General features: G+C 43.6%; 1 protein-coding gene across 5 annotated transcripts in view; it reads right to left on the bottom strand.

Annotated features, from left to right (window-relative positions):
• Window positions 1–24,195, bottom strand: part of RALGPS1 (Ral GEF with PH domain and SH3 binding motif 1) — a 292,653-nt gene that overhangs the window by 176,628 nt on the left and 91,830 nt on the right. For all 5 annotated transcript variants that reach the window (XM_041724551.1, XM_041724552.1, XM_041724553.1 and 2 more), the window contains exon 6: window positions 9,169–9,252. In XM_041724551.1, coding sequence (XP_041580485.1) covers window positions 9,169–9,252 — 84 coding nt within the window. The remainder of the gene's footprint in view (window positions 1–9,168; window positions 9,253–24,195) is intronic.

Here is a 24,195-nt window from a genome sequence, read left to right as displayed (position 1 = left end):
TCCTGAAATATGATTACTTTTCAATGAGAAAACAAGGAAAGAGTAACCAAGAATCAAAAATTTGCTTTTTATGTTAAGCAGGAATATTATAGAAAAGTTTCTTCCGCATAATTACTTGTGGTTGCCTCCAGGCCATGCCTGGGTTTCCATAGAATCATTTTTTCCAATGAATTGCCTAAAATTAAGTTCAGACTCAAACGTTTACTAGCCAGTTATGGAAGAAAGATTTTCTGGACACCAAATGATACGCCCATAAACCTTATATTTTAATACATGCACATTTTTATGCCACATAATCTCAAGTGTGATAGTTTAATATGTATAATTTAATAAATTTCTGCATGCCAAAAAATCACATATTTAAGGCATAATTATGGAACATGGCAGAGTTGATTCCAATCTGTAGTACACAGTATGCAGAGGCAACTGAGTCAATTCAATTCAATAGACTTTCAAGAAGCCCGTACTGTGCACAGGCTCTAGGCATTGTGAGTCCAGACCCTATCAGCCCTTGCCTAATATGGAAATGGTCAAAAGAGGAGGCAGGATCCTCCAGAAATCACATGGCAATCATGGACACAGAAGAAGCTCAACCTAAGCGGACTGGAACATGGAGGTAGGTAATGATAAAGGAAGGCTTGCTGGAAGAGGCAGGCCTTGAGGTTTGAAAGATGGGTAAGGCTTCAAACAGGTAAAGACAGGGCTGGGGTATGGCTGTATACACTGTGGCCAGGGAGAACTGAGTAGACCGACTGGGGTGTTGCAGGTGCTTTGTGGGATTGGGGTAGGGGGGATGTCACAGCTGGGAAGGGCACTGAAGGCCAGATGGTAGGGGTCTGGAGCAGCAAGGTCACAAGAAAGATTTGAGGTGCTATTCTACATGGGGAGACTTCTGGACGTTTCCAAGCAGAGAAATGATAGAACCTTCAGTAGGGGCAGGAACACCCATCTGGAATCTGATGCAATGGTCCAAGTGACAGGCGGGGGGCCTGAGCAAGGGCCATGCTGAATGAGATAGACAGGAAGGAGAAGGAACAGATAAGAAAGACATTACACAGGTAAGATCAGCAAAGTTTCAAACATTTTTTATTTTCTTTCCTAACTACAAAATTTAAGAGAAGCTTAATGCAGAAAACAAGGGACACAGAGAGACACACAAAGGGAAGACACACAAAGGTTGTTAACTCAGTTAACAACCTCACTCTTGTATATAGACCACAACAGACACTGGTTTCTATCCTTCTACTCTCTTTTCCATACATAGAACATACACCTGTCTTTTTCAACTAAACCAGTATATATTCATTATATTGTTACCATAATTTTTTAAAAGATTTTATTTATTTATTTGACAGAGAGAAAACACAAGCAGGGGGAGCAGGAGAGGGAGAAACAGGCTCCTCACTAAGCAGGGAGCCCACTGTGAGGCTCGACCTAAGGACCCTGGGATAATGACCTGAGCCAAAGGCAGACATTTAACCAACAGAGCCACCCAGGGGCCCCATCACAAGAATATTAGTGAATAAATATTCTTCTACAACATAATTTTTAGCAGCTGCCAAGTATTCCATCTTAGGGATGTACTACCATCATTGAGTGACCTCTTATTGTTGGATAGCTTATTTGTAATTATTTTGTACCAAACTATGCTATGGTGAGCACATTTATACATATATCTTTATGCATTTTTAATTAAGGTCTTAGGATAAATTCCAGTAAGGTGGAGCCAATAAAAGTATGTGTATCTTTTTTCAAAAGTATATATCAAAAAATTGGCCTCCAAAGGGTCTATTTCTTTACCTATAAACAAGTTTGAGCTGATCCCTGTCCCCATGCACAGGCAAATACTAATTGTTACAACTCCTTTGTTTTTTTTTTTTTTTTTACTGGCCTAACAAATAAAATAATGTCTCATTGTTTCTATTTTGCATTTGTTTCATAACTATTCAATTAACATCTTTTTTTTGCACTTTTTTTCTATTTCTTGTTACAAATATTTATGGGCCATTTGTACTATTTGCCTTGTGAATTACCTGCTCAAATCCTTACCCATCTTACTATTGGGACATCTGTCCCCTTACTACAGATTAGTAAAAATTCTTTGTGTAGTTAAGAAAATACATTAGCTCTTTGTCAGTCATATATTATACCAAGAATGCAGAGAAATGAATACTTTCATACATTGTTTTGGGGAATATAAATTCATGGGGCCATTTGGAAGAGCAACTTATATATACTTTTCAAGATGTTAAACTTATATCCTACCTAGAATTTTTATCTCATGAAAACCCAGAAATTTGGAGGAACTAATGTACAAGGATGTACTGTTTATAAAGAAAAAGAATATGGGATCCCTGGGTGGCGCAGCGGTTTGGCGCCTGCCTTAGGCCCAGGGCGCGATCCTGGAGACCCGGGATCGAATCCCACGTCAGGCTCCCGGTGCATAGAGCCTGCTTCTCCCTCTGCCTGTGTCTCTGCCTCTCTCTCTCTGACTATCATAAATAAATAAAAATTAAAAAAAAAAAAAGAAAAAGAATAGAAAAAAAAAATACCCATCAATAGGAAACTGGTTACATAAATAATGGTATCACCTCAGACATTGGAAAGAAATCACTATGGAAGGAAGTGAGCTGCTGGAATTATTCTGTTTAGAAGAATAGAAGTTTGTCTATTCTTCCCTATTTATGCAAACATTTAATTTATATCAGAAAGGACTCATTGATATTTATTTACATTTTGAGTTATAACTCAAAGCTGTGTTATCTATTTTTTTGCTCAAATTGCTCTAGCTTTGGCCACTGAAAGCTCTTTCAGTTGGCTCCTGTGTTCCTTTGACCTACCCTAGCATTGTTTTAGTTGGCTGGTTGGTTGGTTGATTTGAGCACTTCCTTATTTTCTGGTACCACTACTAGCTCATTAAGATGCTATTACCCCAGTACTAAACCAGCCATTTCTCCAAGGAGCCATGGTCCCTTTTATTACAGTATGGTATTAGAAACCGAGATCTGGGTGCTGAGTGTGCTTATTACTACTGGGCTGCCACTGTTTCTAGGTCGTCTTGGTTGGCAGAGCAAGGTGTGTGTGCAGGCACGCACAGGTGTGTATGTATATTAATCCATGTGCATATATGTATCTATAAAATTTGTTTGTAACCACCTGTATCTATATTAAAATAAATATGAATTCATATTGATGTCTTAGCTTTCTACCCTTGCTTGTCTGTAACTTTCCATTCCAACATTGAAAAACATGCGTCTTACATTCCACCATCCATTTCCTAAATTGTTCAAATTCCAGTATTCCTGTATAAGGGCTTCAGAATTGTTAACCAATGCCCTGGGGAAAGAACTATATTAACTAGAGAAGAGAGCTTATACATAGTTCCTTTTGTCTTTTGTCTTACAGGCTCCATTCATTTGCAAAGTTACTTAGGTCAGCACCTTTCCCCTCACCTTCTTCAGTGATGTTATTTCCCACATTTACAATATGGTTAGATTTTTTTGTTATGTTCTGCATTCCACTCTAGGATTCCTTAATTTCCACAATAATTTTTTAAATTTGCATATACTAAAGTTTACTCTTGGTGCTGTAAAGTTCTATGGGTTTCCACAAATGATAGTGTCATGTGTCCAACAACACTATGTATCATACAGTATTATACAGAATAGTTTCACCACCCTAAGAAATCTGTGCTTCACTACTTAATGCTCTCCCCTTTTCAAAACGCTGGCAACCACAGATGGATCTGTTTATCATCTCTGGAGTTTTACCTTTTCCAAAAATGTTTTTACATTTCCCAGAATGTCTTTAAAATGCTGGAGGTGGGGGATGCTAGGGGGATGGGGAGGAAGGAGGGTGGTGGAGGTAATCATACATATGTCACCTTTTCAGACTGGTTTCTTTCACTTAGTAAAAAACATTTAAGATTCATCCGTGTCTTTATATGGCTTGAGGGCTTCCCCCCCCTTTTTTTTTTGATGAATACTCTTCCACTGTATGATTTACCAGTTTGTCTATTGAAGGACATCTTAGTTACTTTTGGTATTTGACAATGATGAATAAAGCTGTTATGTGTGTGTGTGTGTGTGTGTGTGTGTGTGTGTGTAAACATAAGATTTCTAAGAAGCTGGATAAATATCTAGGAGTGCAACTGCTGGATTTTACCATTCTGGATTCCCACCAATAATGAACGAGAGTTTGTGTTGCTCCAGATACTTGCCAGCAACTGGTACTGCCACTGTTTGTTTTATTTTAGCTATCCTAACAGATACATAGTATTTTGCATTTCCCCAGTGACAAATGACGCTGAGCATCTTTTCATCTTTATTGCTATTTGTACTTCCTTGGTGAGGTATCCAGATTTTCTGCCCATTTTTTAATTGGGTTATTTTCTTCTCATTGACTTTAAAGAGTCTATTTTGGATACAGTTCTTTTATCAGATAGGTGTCCTGCAAATATTTCCCCAGGCTGTGCTTCATCTTTTAATTTTATTACCAGCATCTTTTGCAGAGTAGAAATTTCTACTTTCAGTGAAGTCTAACTTATCAGTTTCTTCTTTCATGGATTATACTTTCGGTGTTACATCTAATAACTCATCACCAAAGGTCATGTAGATTTTCTTCTAAGCTTTCTCCTATACGTTTTATAATTTTACCTTCTACATTTAGGTTTATGATCCATTCTGAGTTAATTTTTATGAAAGATCTATTGTCTGTGTCTAGGTCCATTTTTTTCCATACATAAAAAATGTTCCAATTGTCCCAGTACCATTTTGTCAAAGAAATTACCCTTCCTCCAATGAATGCCCTCATGAGTTTGGGAAAGATGAGTTTCCTATATCCGTGTGGGTCTATTTCTTGGCTCATTATTCTGTTCCACCGCCCTGGGTGGTCTTTTCTTTTGTCGGTACCATGTTATCTTGATTACTGTCAGTGTTGAAATCAGGTAGAGTAAATTCCCCAACTTTGTTATTTTTCAGTATTGTGTTGGTTATTCTGTCTTTAGTCTTTCCACATAAATTTGAGAATCAGTTCTTGATATTTATAAAATAGCCTGATAGGATTTTGATTGGGATTACTTCACTCTATACATCAAGTTGGGAAGAACTGACATCTTAATATTAAGTCTTCCAATCTATGAAGATGGAATATCTCTCTATGTATTTCAGTATACTTTGATTTCTTTCATCAGTGTTTTGTGGCTTTCCACGTATAGAACCTATATATATATACTCTGTTAGATTTATACCTAAGCATTTGTTTTGCATGTGTGTGCAGTGGTAAATGGGGCAGGGGGCATTTCTATTTCAATTTTCAATTCTTCATTGCTTATATATAGGAAAGCTTTTATATATTGATCTTGTGTCCTACAACCTTGCTATACAGTTATTAGTTCCAGGAATTTTTTTATTTTTACAGATTTCTTTGAGATTTTCTTTTTTTTTTTTTTTTAATTTTTATTTATTTATGATAGTCACAGAGAGAGAGGCAGAGACATAGGCAGAGGGAGAAGCAGGCTCCATGCACCGGGAGCCTGATGTGGGATTCGATCCCGGGTCTCCAGGATCGCGCCCCGGGCCAAAGGCAGGCGCCAAACCACTGCGCCACCCAGGGATCCCTCTTTGAGATTTTCTACACAATCATGTCATCTGTGAGTAAAGTCAGTTTTATTTCTTCCTTTTCAAACTGTATATCTTCAATTTTTAAAATTTTATCTTATTGCACTAACCAAGACTTCCAGATCAATGTTGAATAGAAGTGTTGAGAGAGCACATCCTTGCTTTATTCCCAATCTTAGGGGGAAATCATGAATGTCTTACAAGCATGATGTTGCTTATAGAATTTTTGTAGATGTCCTTTATCAAGTTGAAGAAGTTCCCCTCTATTCCCAATTTGCTGAGATCTTAGTTCCTTGAGAAACTACCATTCCTCCATTCTCAGCCCATGTGGCCTAGGCCCCCCACCCCCTAGTTCCATGAGAAGGGTTGTTTCTAAGATCTGGCCAACCAGAGCCTTGTGCGTTCCTGGTCAGGGTGATTAACCAGGATGAACAGGATGGGACACAACTTAGAACAACTGAACATCAGATGACAGAGCTACTGAAAAGGAGGCAGGACTTTTCTGCCTTCAGAATAGGATGTGAGCCAGGACCTGCTGGCAGCCATCTTGCAGCCACAGAGGAGGAAGATGCCCAAGAAGAGAGCCAGTACAGAGGAAAGTAGAACTTAGAGATAGAACAGAGCCAAGGCCAGCTAGTGCTGTCCAAGCACCCTAGCAATATGTGAGGTTTAATCTCTCCCTGGTCTTTGTTATGTAAGCCATTAGGTTCCCTTTAGTGCTCAGGCAAGTTTGGTCAGGGTTTCAGTCATTAGGAAGCATATACATATGTGTGTGTATGTGTGTATGGGTATATATGTATCTATGTATATGTGTGTATATGTATATGTATGTATGTATGTGTGTATATGTGTATATGTATGTATGTGTATATATATAGGTATATGTATATGTGTTTATACACATAGGAATGTGTTTATATGTGTTTATATTCATATACATTCATATATTCATATACATTAATGTGTTTATATTCATATACATATGAATCCATGAGGAAGGTTAAAGCAGTTCTCTGGGGCAAAACATTGGGGACCTTTGGCCCTACTCAATCTTGATTAGTATACAAGGGTCCTGAGACCCAAAGAGAGGAAGAGACTTGCCCAAGGCCTCAAACAGATCTAGCAGCAGAGTCTAGATCAGAACCAAGTTCTCCCAATTCACTTCTCATCTTTCCCTAATTCTTCAGCATCTTCAGGACACAATTCCAACTCTGCTGCCATCAGTCACAGGCCTCAGTGTCTTTTAGCTCAGAGCTCCTACTACTCTGCACTCTTTTTTTTTTTAAGCTAATGTAATTATTTACTATGTGTCAAGTGATGGGCCAAATCCTTTACATCACAATTCTCATTTAATCTTCAAAAACCACCTAAAATGATTCTTCCCATTTTATAAATAAGGTGGGATGTCAAAAGACAATTAAAGATGGGACAACCAGTAAGTTGTAGGACTAAGATGAGAACTCAGATGTGATTCTCTGCGACCACAGCTTCTCAGGCTATTGTTCACAGATCCCTCAAGTGTTCATGCACAAATTTTGGGGAGTGAGCACTTGAACCCACTAAAATTAAATGCAGATTTATATATCTCTGCATTATCTGGGGGCACATTCATATATATGTATATATAGCCAAATTCTCAAAAGAACATGTGATCCAAAAAAGGCTGAGCACTTCTGTGCTCTATGGTGAACTCCTTGGTGCTGAGATACAAGTCTGGTCCATAATACACACTCAGTGTATTGTGATGAAACTTGGCCAGGCCCTTCTATCCCTCTATGAGTAATATGAACAAATCCCAAGGGACTGAGGTCACAGCAAAACAGGCAAGCCCACTGAGTCTGACTGCAACACTGTCCACCAGGTTTCTGGTTTGGCCACAAGAAGCCTCAAATCTGCTGGCAACCTCCTTCTAATCAGCTGGTCTTCACGTTCCCTCTTATTTTCCCCAAAAACATTAGGATGTTTACTACATGCCAGATACCATGCTAAGAGTTCTTCATATACACTTCACTTAATTTCCACAGTGAATGTGCATGGTTAGCCATAGTATTATTCCCATTTACAGATAAAAAAACTGAGGCTCAGAAAGGTAACTGACCTGCTTTCCTTTACCTGGAGTCTGATGGGGAGCCTTGTTCTCACATATAAAAGTCTGCCAGGAAAGGATGCCAATCAGTTCATTTCAGAGAAAGCAGCCCCAGTGGCTGACCATGGCTGGCCACTGGCCAGTTTTCAAACCAGAGCTACAGAGCTACAAGGGCTGTGTCCAGAAGCTATTCACTCTGAGTAGCTGACAGGTTGGCAACCAGACCACTTCTTAAAGCATTCTGTTTGGGAAAATGCAACTTCCCTTCTGGCTCACTTCACCCACTTGGTCTTATCTGGACACAATGCAATTGTTCACGGGACAAGCTGCACCACCCTCTGACAAGTTGACCTGGCCTCTGCGTACAATGCAGATTACATCAGAGCCCCCGGTAACCCTCCTCCGGGAGGGCTGTGGCTGGTCAGAGGTGGGACTGGGCTGGCTCCCCATGTGAATCCTCTGATAGCGTGTACACATCTGTTTTATTTTTTAAAGCCTAAGCTTGGTTGAAAAGGAAGATTTTGAAAAGAAAGAAAAAAGAAACAAAAGGCTTCAGAACTTCTGTTTTCAAAACTGTATGCAGCAGCCCTTACTCCAGATGCATTTAGGCCCTTCTTAGTTCTTATTATAACGATAATGCTAACCGCAGTCTTGATCTTCAGATGAAAAGCTGGTGCCTGTCTGAGGCTCTCCCCATCCTTGAGTGGTAGCCAAGGAGAAGGCTGAAAGCCTGGAGAGGGCTGGCCAGTGGTGATGCATAGGGCCTGGCACTTCAGAGCAGGGAGGCCCCATTGAGGGACAGCCCAATTTACTGAGGGTCTATTATATGCCTGACATTAGGCAAAGTGGTGGGATGCACAGTGGTGAACAAGAGAGCCCGCAGATTAGCATGGAAGGGGGAAATGACAGAGTCCCACAGAATGAGCACAGGCCACATGGGGACAGAAGCACAGGGTGCAGGGAGGTAATGCACAACAGTGAGAACTCACACAAGCTAGGGAGTCATGGAAAGTGAGAGAAGTGACTCCCCGTAGAAGTGACATTCAGGCTGATCAGGCTGGGAGTGAAAAGGGAGGAAGAATTCTGAGCTGAGAGGACAGCACAGCTGGGGGTCTGGCATATCAGGGAAGAGAAGTAAGGCCAGCTAGGATGGAAGAGGGGAAGGGACAAGAGATGGAGCTAGAGGGGTGGACAGAAACCAGACCCACTTGCAAAGCAATCGAGGTGCTTGAGCCTTAGCTTAGGTGGAAGTAGAAGCCAATGGAGTGCTTTAAACCCAGGAAAGATGTATTCAGTTCCACCTGCTGTGAAAAAGGACTCTGTGAAAGGACTGATGGGAGGGGTAGTTTGGGAAGAGGGGTTTGGACCTGGGGCGTGATACCTAGGATTGAACCCTGGCAGGCTGCCAACCCACAGGGGACAAGAGTACCACCTGCTCAGGCACATGCAAGGAGTATTGCTTACCTGGTTAAACCTCCGGGTAAAGGCCACAACATTGGGGGCGAGACTATGTTTCTCCTTCTTACTCCATCCACAGCTGGCAAGTTCCTAGGAAGCACAGAGTGAATGTCAACAGTGATTCTTTCTAATAGGATGCAGAATACACCAGAAGCCATCTAATTGGAATGTGGAAACAGACATGGGGAAGAACCATTCATATCTTCACCAGGGTGGGTGAGGGTTCTCCTCCTCTGGAGAGAAGGACTGATCTGTGGATGGAGGTGCAGCCCGAGAGCCCTCAAAGGTGAGGATTGGAAGTGGAATACTTTTCTCCATAACCCCAGCCACATTTCTCAGGACTTCTGTGCCAAAATATGTTTTTTTTGAAGCTGGAGTAACTTTACTTCTTAGGAAACAGTCACACAAAGACTTTTCCCTCTATTATGGGATCTGACTTTCTCTTCACTTTAAAGTTTTTGTCATGAGATTCTTTTCAATTTTTTAATTATTTTTTATTTTTTTATTGGAGTTCAATTTGCCAACATATAGCATAACACCCAGTGCTCATCCCATCAAGTGCCCCCCTCAGTGCCCATCACCCAGTCACCCCCACCCCCCGCCCACCTCCCTTTCTACCACCCCTTGTTCATTTCCCAGAATTAGGAGTCTCTCATGTTCTGTCTCCCTTTCTGGTATTTCCCACTCATTTTTTCTCCTTTCCCCTTTATTCCCTTTCACTATTTTTTTTATATTCCCCAAATGAATGAGACCATATAAGGTTTGTCCTTCTCCAATTGACTTATTTCATTCAGCATAATACCTCCAGTTCCATCCACATCGAAGCAAATGGTGGGTATTTGTCATTTCTAATGGCTGAGTAATATTCCATTGTATACATAAACCACATCTTCTTTATCCATTCATCTTTCAATGGACACCGAGGCTCCTTCCACAGTTTGGCTATTGTGGACATTGCTGCTATAAACATCGGGGTGCAGGTGTCCCGGCGTTTCACTGCATCTATATCTTTGGGGTAAATCCCCAGCAGTGCAATTGCTGGGTCGTAGGGCAGATCTATTTTTAACTCTTTGAGGAACCTCCACACAGTTTTCCAGAGTGGCTGCACCAGTTCACATTCCCACCAACAGTGCAAGAGGGTTCCCCTTTCTCCACATCCTCTCCAATATTTGTTGTTTCCTGCCTTGTTAATTTTCCCCATTCGCACTGGTGTGAGGTGGTATCTCATTGTGGTTTTGATTTGTATTTCCCTGATTGTGCCAAAATATTCTTAACCATAAACTGCTTCTCTGCCAGCAACCCTGGGACCAGAAGTCCTTCTCAAAGCAAACTATCTGAGAGAGGGCATGATGTGTTAGCTAGCAGGATTCATCCTCCCAAGTGAACTTAAAATTAAAATATGGCTAAAGGATCTCAGAGCTCATCTGCCATGTGACATCCTCCATTCCTGGAATCAGAGAACATTCTGGCCCAAGCCCACTGCAGTCAGAGAAGCTTCTGGTATTACTTCACACCCTTTCCCAAAGTTGGCCCCTCCTCTATCTCATACAACCAACAGTGAAGCAGAAAGAGAGGTTCCCTTGAACATCTTCTTCAGGGGCCTTGTCTCTTCTTTTACAGCAGGTTTAACGTTACAATCTGAATCATCAAGGGATCCCTGGGTGGCGTAGCGGTTTGGCGCCTGCCTTTGGCCCAGGGCGCGATCCTGGAGACCCGGGATCTAATCCCACGTCGGGGTCCGGGTGCATGGAGCCTGCTTCTCCCTCTGCCTATGTCTCTGCCTCCCTCTCTCTCTCTGTGACTATCATAAATAAATAAATAAATAAATAAATAAATAAATAAATAAATAAATAAAATTAAAAAAAAAAAAACAATCTGAATCATCAAATTACCTAAATTTTATCTATCAGTGAGGCTGGTTCCTACCCAAAGGAGCTAACAGGAGCACTCTACCAGGATGACTTGGAATGTGTAAAAGAAGCAGGAAAAACCCATTACTACTGCAATGCCCAGTGTGGTCAGCCTGTGGCTTGGGAGTCCTGGCAAGGAATGGAAGAAAGGAGGCAGACTAAAGTTCTCTGCCCCCTGAGTTATAAGTCTTCCTTTTAAATCATATCAGGCTTTGCTATTATTAACATTTTTTTTTTGCTACACATCTGGAATTTTAATAAGGTCTTTAGTGAGAGCCAGCTGCCCACCAGCTGGAACAAGGGTCTACTAGGAAGTCAGGGAGGGTAGTAGGAATGTCCAGAGACAAAAATCTGTTGGCTGAGCTGCTATGCTCAAGTGCCATGCCCTTCAAATGCTTCTCAGGACCCAACTATAAGCTACAGAGGAGCAGGCACTGTGTGAAGCCTGGCTGGAGGCGATGGAAGCTCAGGATACAAGATCTCATGGCCTGGACTTGAGAGCACTCGGCAATCAAGCAGAGGCTGTGCATATACAACTCCCTTTCCAGCTGCCTCCCTTTTGCAAATGCACCGGTTTCCTTCTGGTCACCCACATGGAAAACATGATCACCCTTGACCCTGCCAAGTCCTTCATACCTTCAGTGTAGACTCCAAGTAATAGTAATGACAAGGATGCTAACTTGTGCTACCATTCATCATGAGCCCCCGGCATAACAGTCCAGGCTGGCCTAAGCACATCACCTTTCATCTCACACCACTCTTACCACTTCCATTTAGAAAAGAGGAAGGAGGCTCAGGATTCTTCCTCTTAAAGGAATACCTTGATCCTGTTTCTTTTTCAAAAGTAGGTGTGAACCTCTTTGAGATGTAGGCTTTACCTGTTTACCATGATTCTCCTTGTCCTAGAAAATGTGTACTGGACCTGCCTCAGTTACACTGACTTCTCTTCCTTTTTAGAATAGACTTCAATTGTTTTTGCAAATGTGTATCACTGCCCTTTCCAAGTTTAATTGTGGATCCTAAAACCAGTCCTGGAAAGGTATGGGTTATAATCAGATAGAAAAGAGAATTCATAAACCTGGAAAGCAAGGACTGGGGCATGATTGCTCCCCAATCCCTAGCTGACAGTTGCTCTTGTTTTTTTCCCCGAATTCTTTAATAACAGCAAAAGTTATATACACATATGTATGTGTACATACACATTTTATTTTTTTTTATTTTTTTTATTTATTTATAATAGTCACAGAGAGAGAGAGAGAGAGAGAGAGTCAGAGACACAGGCAGAGGGAGAAGCAGGCTCCATGCACCGGGAGCCCAACGTGGGACTCGATCCCTGGATCTCCAGGGATCGCGCCCTGGGCCAAAGGCAAGCGCCAAACCACTGCGCCACCCAGGGATCCCCCACATTTTATGTGTATACATTTAATTAAGAGTAGACCCAGCCCTATCCCGGCCTCCACATTCCAGCTGCATGATCTTCTCGGAAACAATCTTCTCAGAATCTCAATTTTCATGTTTTAAAATGGGCATGATACTGTATTTATCTATGAAGCTCAATGTGATGATTAAATGAGATTAAGATATGTACAGCACATAGCATAGAACAAGTACTCAGTAAAAGTTATCCCCTTCCCCTTCCCCTTCCCAGGGTCACACTGCTGTCAGACTCAGCATGAGCTCAAAACACCCTCTTCTTTCCCCCACACCACGCTCTCATTGTGATCTTAGATTATTAACAAAATCTATTAGTAATTCTCTCTCACTTTGCTGATGTCGTGAGCTTATTAGGAACCAAAGCAAGTACTTAATACATCTGCCCTATATTTATTTGATTAGAACATTTCTAAGACCCTGATTCATAAATTCTTTATATACTTCTTGGGTTTTGACAATTCCCTAAAGAACCTTTTGCACTGAGAGTCACATAACATTTAAAATTAAAGCCTCAACAGAGTAAAACATTATGTTTGAGGGGTTCTTTCATGAAATGGAAGGAGCAAAGGCATTAAGAGCCAGAAGACCCTGCTCTGAATCCCAGCCCGGCAACCTACTTCCTAGGTTATCCCAGGCAAGTTAACCTCTGCTGGCACTGGTTTCATTGCAGATGGAATAGAGCCACTGAAATCAACTCCACAGACTGGTGGCAGAGATTCAAAGAGGTAAAGCCTGGCAGAGGAGATGACATGCAGGTCACAGGTCTGGCTCACTGCAGATGTCAAGCAACATTTGTTGAATGAATGGAGTATGAGCATTCGTCGGTGTTGAAATCTCCCAAATTCAGGGCAGAAAGATTTATCAGGATGTCAAAAGAAGTAAGGTCATTCTATCTGCACTAAAACAAGTCCTGGGCCCAACCTCCTTGGCACTCTTCCTCTTCTGTGTTTGGCCTTATAGGATTACAAGAGATTCCATCTGTGTGAAGTGGGTTTGGAAAATGTGAAGTAATAGAACAAAACTCTTCCAGTCACTAATGCCTAAAAAAGGTCTATGCTATGGAACTGATCTGAGTATTATTAAGTTAAAATTGACCAGAGGAGACGGGGTGGTTCTAGAAGGAGACAAAGGGCTGGGCTGAGACTGGTGGTCCTGCATCCTGGGTGAGCCACTCAGCTGTCCCTAGGCTGCCACATACCCCCTCCCAAGGGCACCAGGCCCTGATCTGGCCCAGTGTGTCCTTGGCTTTGAGTTGTCTGCTGAGGTCAACTGGATATGAAAGAGTACGAGCCTGTACAATCCTTTGCCAGCTTCTTCTGGGGCCTCTAGTCAGTTATGTGGATGCTCCCTGGCTTCATCAGGGAGAAAACAGAAGCTGTGAGAAGAAAACTTTCTGCCACCAAATATGCAAATTCACCGGCATCTTCTCCCTTCCTTGGCTTCATTGGAAGAGAGGCCCTTTTCTCTGGGGGATCTGCTCTCCTCTTGGCCACTGGATCCCATCCCTTGCCCTGTTCAGAATTCAGAAGCCTTTCCCTCATGCCCCCTCTCCCCTCTGCACCTTCACTCCCTTCCTCTCCATGAATGTTAGTAATAGGATGACAGTAATAACAACATCAGTCATGGTGAAACACATTTCCAGGCCTCTAGGCTTCTCTGGGCTCCTGCTCTTTCTTCTCCTTCCCGATGAATTTTCTGAAAGGGCTGTTAGCACTGTTTCCCTCTCCACCTCCTTCCTCACTCCCTGTTCCACTGACCCTGAAAAGTCCTCCACTGGTGACAGCCTCCCCGCTGCACAGCCACTGCCTACTCCGGCTCCCAGTCCTTGCCTTCAGCATTGTGTTCTCTGGTTGTCTTCTGGCTTCTCATGACCGCCATTCTTAGTCTTATCTTCCGATTGCTTTTTCCTATTCTGGCACTTTCCCTACTTCCACCTAAATCTGTCCATAGTCTTCTTCTGTACCGTTCTTTGTCCATACTCCTCCCCAGAAGACCACATATACTGCCAAGGCTTCAACCGCATGTCTGTGCCCAGCCCAGGTCTCTCTCCTGAGCTCCAGACCAGGATATTCAGCCACTTCCTGGCCACACCCTCGTTCGGACCCCACAGGAACCCTCAACATCAGCGGGCCCAGAACCAAAAGGAGTCTGACCAGCTGCCTTAAACAAAAAAATGTAATGGCATGAGATTCATTTAGACACTCATTCCAACAGTCAAAGGAGAATGTTACAAAGAAACTGGGAAACAATTTCTAACCGATAAAAAAAAAACTTTTTCTTAATGCAAGCATTCCTAGGTGACAGCAAGAGTCAACACTGCTTTCAGCTCTCCCTGCTAGCTTCTTGGGGCCATACTGCCAGGAACACCCCCCACCAGGGCCAGCTTTGTGCGTAGGGGTTTGGGAGTCAGATGCCTGAGAAAAGCCTGACCTTGACCATGTCTGGGGTCAGTGAGGTAAGGCCAAAGATAGAGGAGACTGGAGGAGTGGGACAAGTCCTCTCTCTAGACCCTGCAGGATCCAGACCATAGAGAGTTGGTGCCAACACATGGCCCTTCCACACATGGGTTTGATTCTGACTGCAATCTTTTCCGATTCATGTTCCTAAAACATGTCCACATAGAACACGTGTCACTTTAAGGAAAGGTCACTAAATCTGACTTCATAGAGTACCATCAGGGTACCACCAGCCAATGGCACCATGTCACCAATTTTGCTCAATGGTGACCTTTCTCCCTCCTCTACCCTCCATGCTTCTCCCCAGTCCTCATTCTACCATCTGGAACAATCTGCGGAAGAACTGGTAGGACAGTCAAAGGAGTTCTAAAGACACCCCAGCGAGTAGGTGACCCACTGAAGCAGTCAAGGAAGACAGTGCCAGTTTCGGGGTTAGGGGTGAGGTCTGACTAAGGAGTAAGACATTTTAGGGCCTAGACTCTAGTGACATGGTTAAGAACAGACAAATGATAGAGTGGCTGCCATGTCCTTCAGGGACTTTCAGGCCTGTCACCCTCGAGGAAGCCACAGTAGCCAAGGTGTGTGACATGCACATACTCCTGGTGTGGAAGTAGGGATTCTGGGGCTGGAGGTAGGAATGACAGGTCCTCCATGGGGACCTCCCACCTGGAACCCAGCAGTGGGCCTGGCTCTGGTCTCAGGAGGGAACAAGGGAGGGCACAGGGTTGAAAAATGAGAGACCACGGAGCCCAGGCATTAAGGAGTCAGATATGGACTGGAGCTGGCCTGCAACCAGCTAACTCTGAAATCCTAGGCAAGTCTCTTCCACTCCCAGGGTCTGACCTTGCTCACCTGAAAACTGGCAACGGCAGCACCTCCCTCACAGAGCAGGTATAAGGAATAAATTAGGTGGTATCTGTCCATTGTTTAGCATAATGCTTGATACATTCTAAGTATTTTCAATGTGTTTCTTAAATAAATAAAAGAACGCACAGGAGAAAAGGCAGCACACAGGAGGTGGGAGCAGAGGCAGATGATCCAGGCCAGGAGAGATCCTGGAGTCTGATGGGGATAATGGCCAGAAGAGCAGTCCCTGGGCAGTGGGACTCCCAGCCATGCCTGGGATGAGGGCCAAGGGCTGGCCAGATAAGCAAAAGCAAGATTTACTGACTACCAACTTTGTGCCAGGAGCTGTGCTAACACCTGACACGTGCCATCTTGCGTCATCCTTACAAGACCCTCAGCACAGGTGCGCTTGCTACCACTTCCAGCTACTAAATGAAAAGCAGGGGTGCTTGGGTAGTTCAGTCAGTTGAGCATCTGCCTTTGGTTCAGGTCATGATCCCAGGGTCCTGAGATTGAGCCCTATATCCGGCTCTCTGCTCAGCCAGGAGCCTGCTTCTCCCTCTCCTGCTGTTCCTGCTTGTGCTGCGTGTGTGTGTGTGTGTGTGTGTGTGTGTGTGTGAGAAATAAATAAAATCTTAAAAAAAGAAAGAAGAAAGAAAGAAAGAGAAAGAAAGAATGAAAAGCAACTAACAAGCAGAAGAATTATTTTGCCCAGGCCGCACATGTAGTCGGTGATAGTAGTAGCATAAGCCTGTCCTCACCAAAGCCAGGACAGAGTAGCAGGCCTCATGTGGGACTCCAGCAGGCTCCCAGCCTAGAGAAGAAGTGGGTGATATGAAGGAAGAGACCAAAGCAGGGGCTGGGCTGAGAACAGCAAGGTGGCCAATGCGGCTGGAGCAGAGCAGTAGGAGGAGAGGTGGTATGAAAGGCAATGGGTGGGAGGCCAGGTCACAGTCCAGCCTTAAGGGCAAGTAAGGACTGGATTTTATCAAGTGGGATGGGAGGCAATGGAGGGATTGCGCAGAAGTAGCTCCCAAGGCGTCACATATGTTAGGCAGGTCTCACTGCCCTGACAACGTGAGCAAGAGAGTGGGTACAGACCCATCAAGTGCTAGTCTGCTAGACTACAGTCTACTATGTACTATAATCTCATATGCAGGATATAATGTTCTCATGGGAGGTCAATTCACTGAAGGAATTGATCATAAACACCTGCGAAGGGCTGTGTGTATGGAGGAAAGGAAGAAAAAGGAAGAGGCAGAGCCCCAGGAGAGATGAACATGAGGGCCTCCAGGAGGCTTCAGGCTTCAGATCCCTGGCTGGACAAACCACAAGATGAGGAAAGAATCACTGCGGACAAATGGGCACCTTCTGTGGCATCAGAGTATGTGTCTGGGGGCAGGGGGGCAGAGATCACCAAATGAGTAATTCATTCTTTCTCAGTTTTCGATCCTATTGATTTCTACAAAATAACAGCTCACAACCACTACTGTTTCTTCGAATCCTCAAACTACTGTCTGCTTGGGAGACATGTAGATTTAGGATCATAAAGATGATGCAAATTTCCCAAAACATTCCCTTTCCAGCCTAGTACTGTGCAGCTCTGCACAATTAGAACCAGCTGTCACCACAGGGCAGAAGCCAACTGCAACCCTGTGAACAGCCAGCCTCCCATCCATGTGACAAAGGGAGGGCCCCAGTGAACAAAATGGACAGCAGCCACTGGCAGCTCGGCTCACCCAAATTCCCAAGCCTGATACAAGGCCCATGGGACCACCTGGTCCTTCTCTACTCTTACGCTGGGGACTGCGCTCCATTCCCTTTCTCCGTATTCTTGGGGAATGCTTTTTCCAAGTAATAGCATTCAGATGTTCACTTTTAAAAAACAATACACTTTGGCTTTGTTGATTAGGGACCCAGTAAATGGTCATGACCGAAAACCTGGACAACACACAAAAGCCCATAGAAGAAATGTAAACCATTCATTAGCCTAAAACCCAGAGAAAATCAGAGTTTACACTCGGTCAATAATAAGGACCCTAAGAACAACTAATATTCACTGGGCACTTACTAAGTGCCACGTACAACGTCAATCATTGCACATCTGCTTACCCATTGCTCAGTGAATCCTCACAAGTCAGAGAGGTAAGTACTGTACCTGCCCCATTTTGCAGATAAAGACAGAGAAGCCTAGTTGGAAATGTTAAGCAGTTTGTTCAAATCCTCATATGTATATATATATATGGTCAGCATGAGAGCCAACACTCAAACTCAGGTCAGTCTCAGAAGCCTGGATGCTAACCACAGAGAGCCTCTGTCTACAGGGTCGTGGCCACACCCCACACACAGGCACAGGGCACATGCACATGCACACACACTTGCTCGCTCAACCCAAAATGAGCTGCTGCCATGTCTGTGGCTCCACATCCTGCTATGCTCCCCATTACACCTCCTCACATCTCCCCATCCCTCCTTTCGCAGAGTTCCCACAACACACACAACACCTCATAAAAACAATCCATCCTCACTGTTCCCTGTGGATTTCCCTCTGAGTTCTAGAAGATTTTAGCTTGTCCTTTCATCCTCCTTTGGTTTTCCATGGCACCTCATCTGCTGCTCACTGTTTCCACAGCAGTTTGATTTCTGGAATCACATTTCCTAGTACAACTGAATCCTTCTTAATCTGGATCTCCACATGCCACAGGGTCATCCTGAACACTGCTGGGAATGCAAAATGAAATTTCTGGAAGTACCTGCTTCATGGGAAGACACAGGCTTGGATCTAGACTTCGCAATGCCTTCCATTTATTGGCCAACTAAAACTTTTCTATGTCTGGTGAGTATGCTAAACACCATGTCAGAAACTGGAAAAGTTAACTCAGAGGTTCCAGGGCCACATGATTTTACCAGTGAGCACTCTCAGACTTTTAAAGAACACCTAATTCTTATGTTAAAGAATTTATGCCAGAGCACAAAAAGTAATGGGAAGAAGCCCCAAACCCTGACACCTAGCAAAATACAGAATGATAGGGGAAAAAAGAATGATCCATATGACCTACAAGGTTTGTCTAAGAAATACAAGAATAAGCTAATACTTTGAAGATGATTAACATCAGATCAGCATATCAATAAATCAAAAAAGAAAAATGTTATACAATCATCTCAGATACTAAAAGGTAAATAGAAAAATGCAACATTCATTTGAGACTTATTTTAAAAAGAAAAAAACAGGGGCCCCTGGGTGGCAGCTGACTCTTGATTTTGGCTCAGGTCATGATCTCAGGGTCGTGAGATGGAGCCCCGGATCAGGCTCTGTGCTGTGTGTGGAGTCTGCTTGAGATTCTCTCTCTCCCTTGCCCTCTATCCCTTCCCCACTCACATGCAGGCGCTTGTGCTTGCGTGCTCTCTCTCTCAATTAAATCTTTAAAAAGAACAAAACAAACTTTCTAGAAGCTTAGCAATATGTATCTTAAACCAACAGCCATCATTACAGCAAAAAGAATAAAAAGACTGCTGGAATTTGAACTAAAATGAGAAACAACAGGTTTGACTTTCTCGTGGATCCCTGGTTGAGGAAGGCCTATAAGCTATAATCCAGCACCGGTCACTAGAAATGTAATACAAACTGTGTATTTTAAATGTTCCAATGGCCACATTAAGAAAAAAGAGGGAAAAACAGGTGGAATCAATTTAACAATTTATTTTAACTCAATATATACAAAATATCTTTCTAACCTGCAATCAACATTAAAATATGCCAAATTAGGGACACCTGGGTGGCTCAACGGTTGAGCATCTGCCTTTGGCTCAGGGCATGATCTCGGAGTTCATGGATTGAGTCCCACATCAGGCTTCCTGCAGACAGCCTGCTTCTCCCTCTACCTGTGTCTCTGCCTCTCTCTCTCTCTCTCTGATGAATAAATAAATAAAATCTTTATAAATAAATAAATAAATAAATAAATAAATAAATAAATAAATAAATAAAATATGCCAAATTATTGATGAGATAGTTTGCATTCTTTTTTTGAAAGTTTGCATTCTCTTTGGAATCTGGTCTGTTGGGCAGCTCAGGTGGCTCAGTGGTTTAGCGCCGCCTACAGCCCAGGGCGTGATCCTGGAGACCCGGGATCCAGTTTCACATCAGGCTCCCTGCATGGAGCCTGCTTATCCCTCTGCCTGTGTCTCTGCCTCTCTCTCTCTCTGTGTCTCTCATGAATAAATAAATAAAATCTTTTTTAAAAAAAATCTGGTCTGTTTTTTATATTTATGGCACACTTCAGTTTGGACTAACCACATTTCAAGTGTCCAGTAGCCACATGCAGCCACCATTCTGGACAAGAGAGTTCTCATCAATGTATAAGATCATGACACTAAAATATAAGGTATACAAGGGCACCTGGGTAACTTAGTCAATTGAATGTCCAACTCTTGATTTCAGCTATCATGAGACCAAGCCTCATGTCAGGCTCCCTGCTGAGCATAGAGCCTGCCTGGGAGTCTCTCCCTCTCCCTCTCCTTCTGCCCCTCCTCATCCTCATCTCGCTTGCATGCACGTGCTCTCTCTTTCTCTCTCTCTCAAAAAAATAAAGTAAAATATAATGTATACTTATTGAAAAGGAGAGGTCAGGGCAGGAGAATGGAAGACAAGCCAAGAAGCCCCATCAGCAGGGCCAGCATGAGGTGGTAAGCCAAGACAGCTCAGAACCAAAGAACAAGGTCAGGCCAGGACAAGCAGGAAGACTGAAGGGGTGATGAACCCACATATGACTGACCCAGGTTCCTTATGGCCTCATTACATAAGGTCTGTCCCCACCTCCACTGCCCTAACTCCCCAAAGGGAGCTGAAGCTTGTCACTAGAAGTTAGGTAGGCCCAGCCACAGCTGTTAGAAGGTCTCAGGTTACAGATGAAATGACATAAATTCAAAAAAGATGAAGACACATGCAGTTTACACAGGCAAGGTCATGCTTTTATGGGGACTCCCTATGTCATGAGTGCTGGGTTTTAATCTCGGCTGTGCCTAAACCCCCTTTAAGGCTCTGGGCCAGTCCTATTCTCTGTGGGGGCTCAGTTTCCTGTCTGTAAAATCCAGTGGCACCGGAGGCCTGTAAGATCCTCCCAATACTCCCATTCTACGAGCAAAGAGAAGTAGAGGCCACATGTCTGGCTTTATATAAAAATACTATTAAGTAAGACTTGCCTCTGGAGACTGCATGACTTAGTGGTTTTCCTTCTCCAAGTGTTTTGAGGGAGTGTGAAGAGGCAGAGTCTGAAAGGCAGTTATGAAGGGGTAGGAGGCTCTAGGCGCTGCGCTGTCCCACAGGGGCGGCACGGACATAACAATGCAGTGAGGCAGGAGACAGGAAACAGCTGTGGGGGAGGTGGCCCAGGGCAGATGGGAGCCCATGAGCAGAAAAAATACAAATGAGGAGTGCAAACTCAGGTTCCAGAAGGTCAGAAGGGAGCAAGAGAAAAGGGACAGGAGAGATAGGGAGGAAGAAAGAAAGAAAAGAAAGAAAGAAAAGAAAAGAAAAGAAAAGAAAAGAAAAGAAAAGAAAAGAAGAAGAAGAAGAAAAGAAAAGAAAAGAAAAGAAAAGAGAAAGAAAGAAGGAAGAAGGAAGAAGAAAGAAGAAGAAAGAAAGAAAGAAGAAAGAAAGAAAGAAAGAAAGAAAGAAAGAAAGAAAGAAAGAAAGAAAGAAAGAAAGAAGAAAGAGAAGGCAGAAAAAGCCATTCAAAAGCAGAAGGGTTCAAGGGTTCAATCGCGGGTTGTCTTTGGAAGTGAACTGCAGGAGGAGAGAGGTGCATGCAGGTAGAGCAGGGAGGAAGGGAGGGACAGCGAACTATGCAGGGCAGGAGAGAGAGAGAGAGAGAAACAAATGTGTAGCACATGTGAAGCATCCCACATGTTTTCCATGTTCCTGACAAAAGGCAGTCTCTGAAGATCTACGGGTCAAGAGCACTCACAACTGGCTGGTCAGACACTGAGGAGGCAACCCTGGCCACCTAACACCTGGGACCCACCTGGGAAGGCTGAGACCCAAATCATGTGGCCCCAACTCTCACCAGACAGGAAGAGAACATGGTGGGAACACGGTGAGACAACAACCACCAGCCCTATGGCTCCTCCTCATTTTGCAAGGCAAGCAGGGTCCTTCCAGACAAGCTCAGTCCTGTTCCCAGCCTGAGAATAATAATAATAAAATAACAACAGTAGCAAACAGGCTGCTTACTGTGTGCCAGGCACTAAGTTAAATACTTTTCTTACAGTGTGTTCCATGATATTGAACGATGGCACCCATCAGGAAGGGTTATTATATTTTAAGTCATCTCTTTACCCATTGTGGGACTCAAATTCATGACCCCAAGTTCAAAGGTCACAACACGCTCCACCAAGTCAGCCAGGTGCCCTGGAGAGGGTTACCAACTCATCCAAAGTCTCACAGTAAATAAATGACAAAACTGGGATTCAGACTGGTCCACATGACTCCAAAACTTTTAACCACTGTGCCCTCAGCCTGGCCATGGACTGTTAACCATGATCTTCCACCAACATTCTGAGTAATACCAAGGATCTACAAAGTTGGTAGCACTATGGGGGTTACAAGTTAAAAAAGACAGGGAGGGAAGAGAACGAACTATAAGGTACTGACTGCCTTCTACTTTCTAGAGAGCAAACAATGTACTTTTCCTACTTTATTTTATTTAAGCCTCAAAGCCAGACCATGGAGTAACATTTTTTAATGTCCTCCAGGTAGTGTTTCATCAGGTATACTTGAATATAAGACAAATTTCCTCCACAGAACATTTTTACATGCTTACAGTTTTCTAATTCCCTTTTTTCTCAGCAACAGAAGATGCTCCTTATTAGCATCCTATCAAGAAGATAATATTTTGAGCTCTGTAGAAGTGTGCAAATTTTGTCATTTACTAAAATAATTTTATGTATATTTTTCTTTTTTATAACTAAAGTATAGTTGACATATGATGTGACATTAGATTCAAGTCTCCAACATAAGGATAGACAATTCTAAGTGTGGTCACCATCTGTCACCATACAACACTACTACAATATTATTGACTATATTTCCTATGCTATGCTTATAGTTTTTAACTATCTCATTTTATACATAAAACATCTGAGGCTCACAGAGATGAAATAATTATGCAAGTTCATCTAGATAGCAAATGGTGGACACCAGAGCCTGAACTTTTAATACATAAAGGTCCCAAAGGGAGACTGAGATATGAGCTAAGATAACCAGACTGGGGCAGAGGCTGGATAGGCTTCACTCAGAAAAGGCTGATGGGGGTGGGGGAGGATACCGCAGAAAATGATGAGCCTGGAAGTCACACAGGAGTTCAAGGCTGTCCCGGCCCTAACAACATCCCCTGCCCAGCTCCCTGCATCGCCAGGCTGACTGCAGTATGGAGTAAGGCAGAGCTATAGAAGGGGCCGCAGGGTTTACTCATTTGAGAGGTTTTTTTTTTTTCAACCCATCACACTGAAATAGTCTTCTCCCCTACCCACTCACTTAGCAGCTTGAAGCCCCTGGACAGAGCAGGATTTCAGGAAACAAACCAAAACTTTGATAAATTCCAGCAAGGCTACGCAGTGCGATGTATTACAGCAGTGCTGGGCTGTTCTGACATTCCAGCCGTCTGATGATGACCACAGACGGCTGCTGCACAAGGAAACCAGGAGGAACGGCTCTTTCAGAAAAGCTGTTTCCTCTCCTGAAAGGCTAAAAGGAAAAACCAACCTTTCAAATGTTTGATCTATACAGGGATACTTATTTAAATTAAGTGTGAGGAAACCTTTCAGACGCTGGAGCCACCAGCAAGCCTCTGATGGCATGAAACCACATTTTATAAGACAGGAGTGAGACTGTGGCTTTGGTCCCACCCTTGGGCCTGGCCAGCTTCTCGACACTGTGTCCTGCCACCCTCAGATCAGTAATATCCAGCCATTCTCATGCAATGCCTCCTCTGTGCCAGGCACTGCACAAGGCTTGGGGCCACACCTTCCAGTAGAGAAGACAGACGTTAATTATGAACATGTTACGCAGCACGTAAAGACAAGGTCAGAGTGTAACAGTGTACCATGAGCTGGCTTAGCTGAGGAGCAGGGATCCACACTGAGCCAGATATCAGAGGGGAGGGTCATGGAGGGCAGGCACGCCCAGCAGAAAACAGCAGGTACACAGGCCTGGAGGTAAATTCAAGGACCAGTGCGGAAGCCAAAGTGTGTCCAGAGCAGAGGAGTGAGTGGGGAGGGCCAGGAGGAGGGCTGCCAAGGGACAAGCCAGACCTCCCATGGCCTATATTCCCATCTCACAGATGTGGAACTGATCCTAAGGGAAAACAGTGGAAGGCTTGAAGAGGCTCAGT

The sequence above is a fragment of the Vulpes lagopus genome, chromosome 12 (genome assembly GCF_018345385.1).
Source record: "Vulpes lagopus strain Blue_001 chromosome 12, ASM1834538v1, whole genome shotgun sequence".
NCBI classification, from domain to species: Eukaryota; Metazoa; Chordata; class Mammalia; order Carnivora; family Canidae; genus Vulpes; species Vulpes lagopus.
Note: the sequence above shows the minus strand (reverse complement) of the source record. Positions and strands in the feature narration are given on the sequence as shown.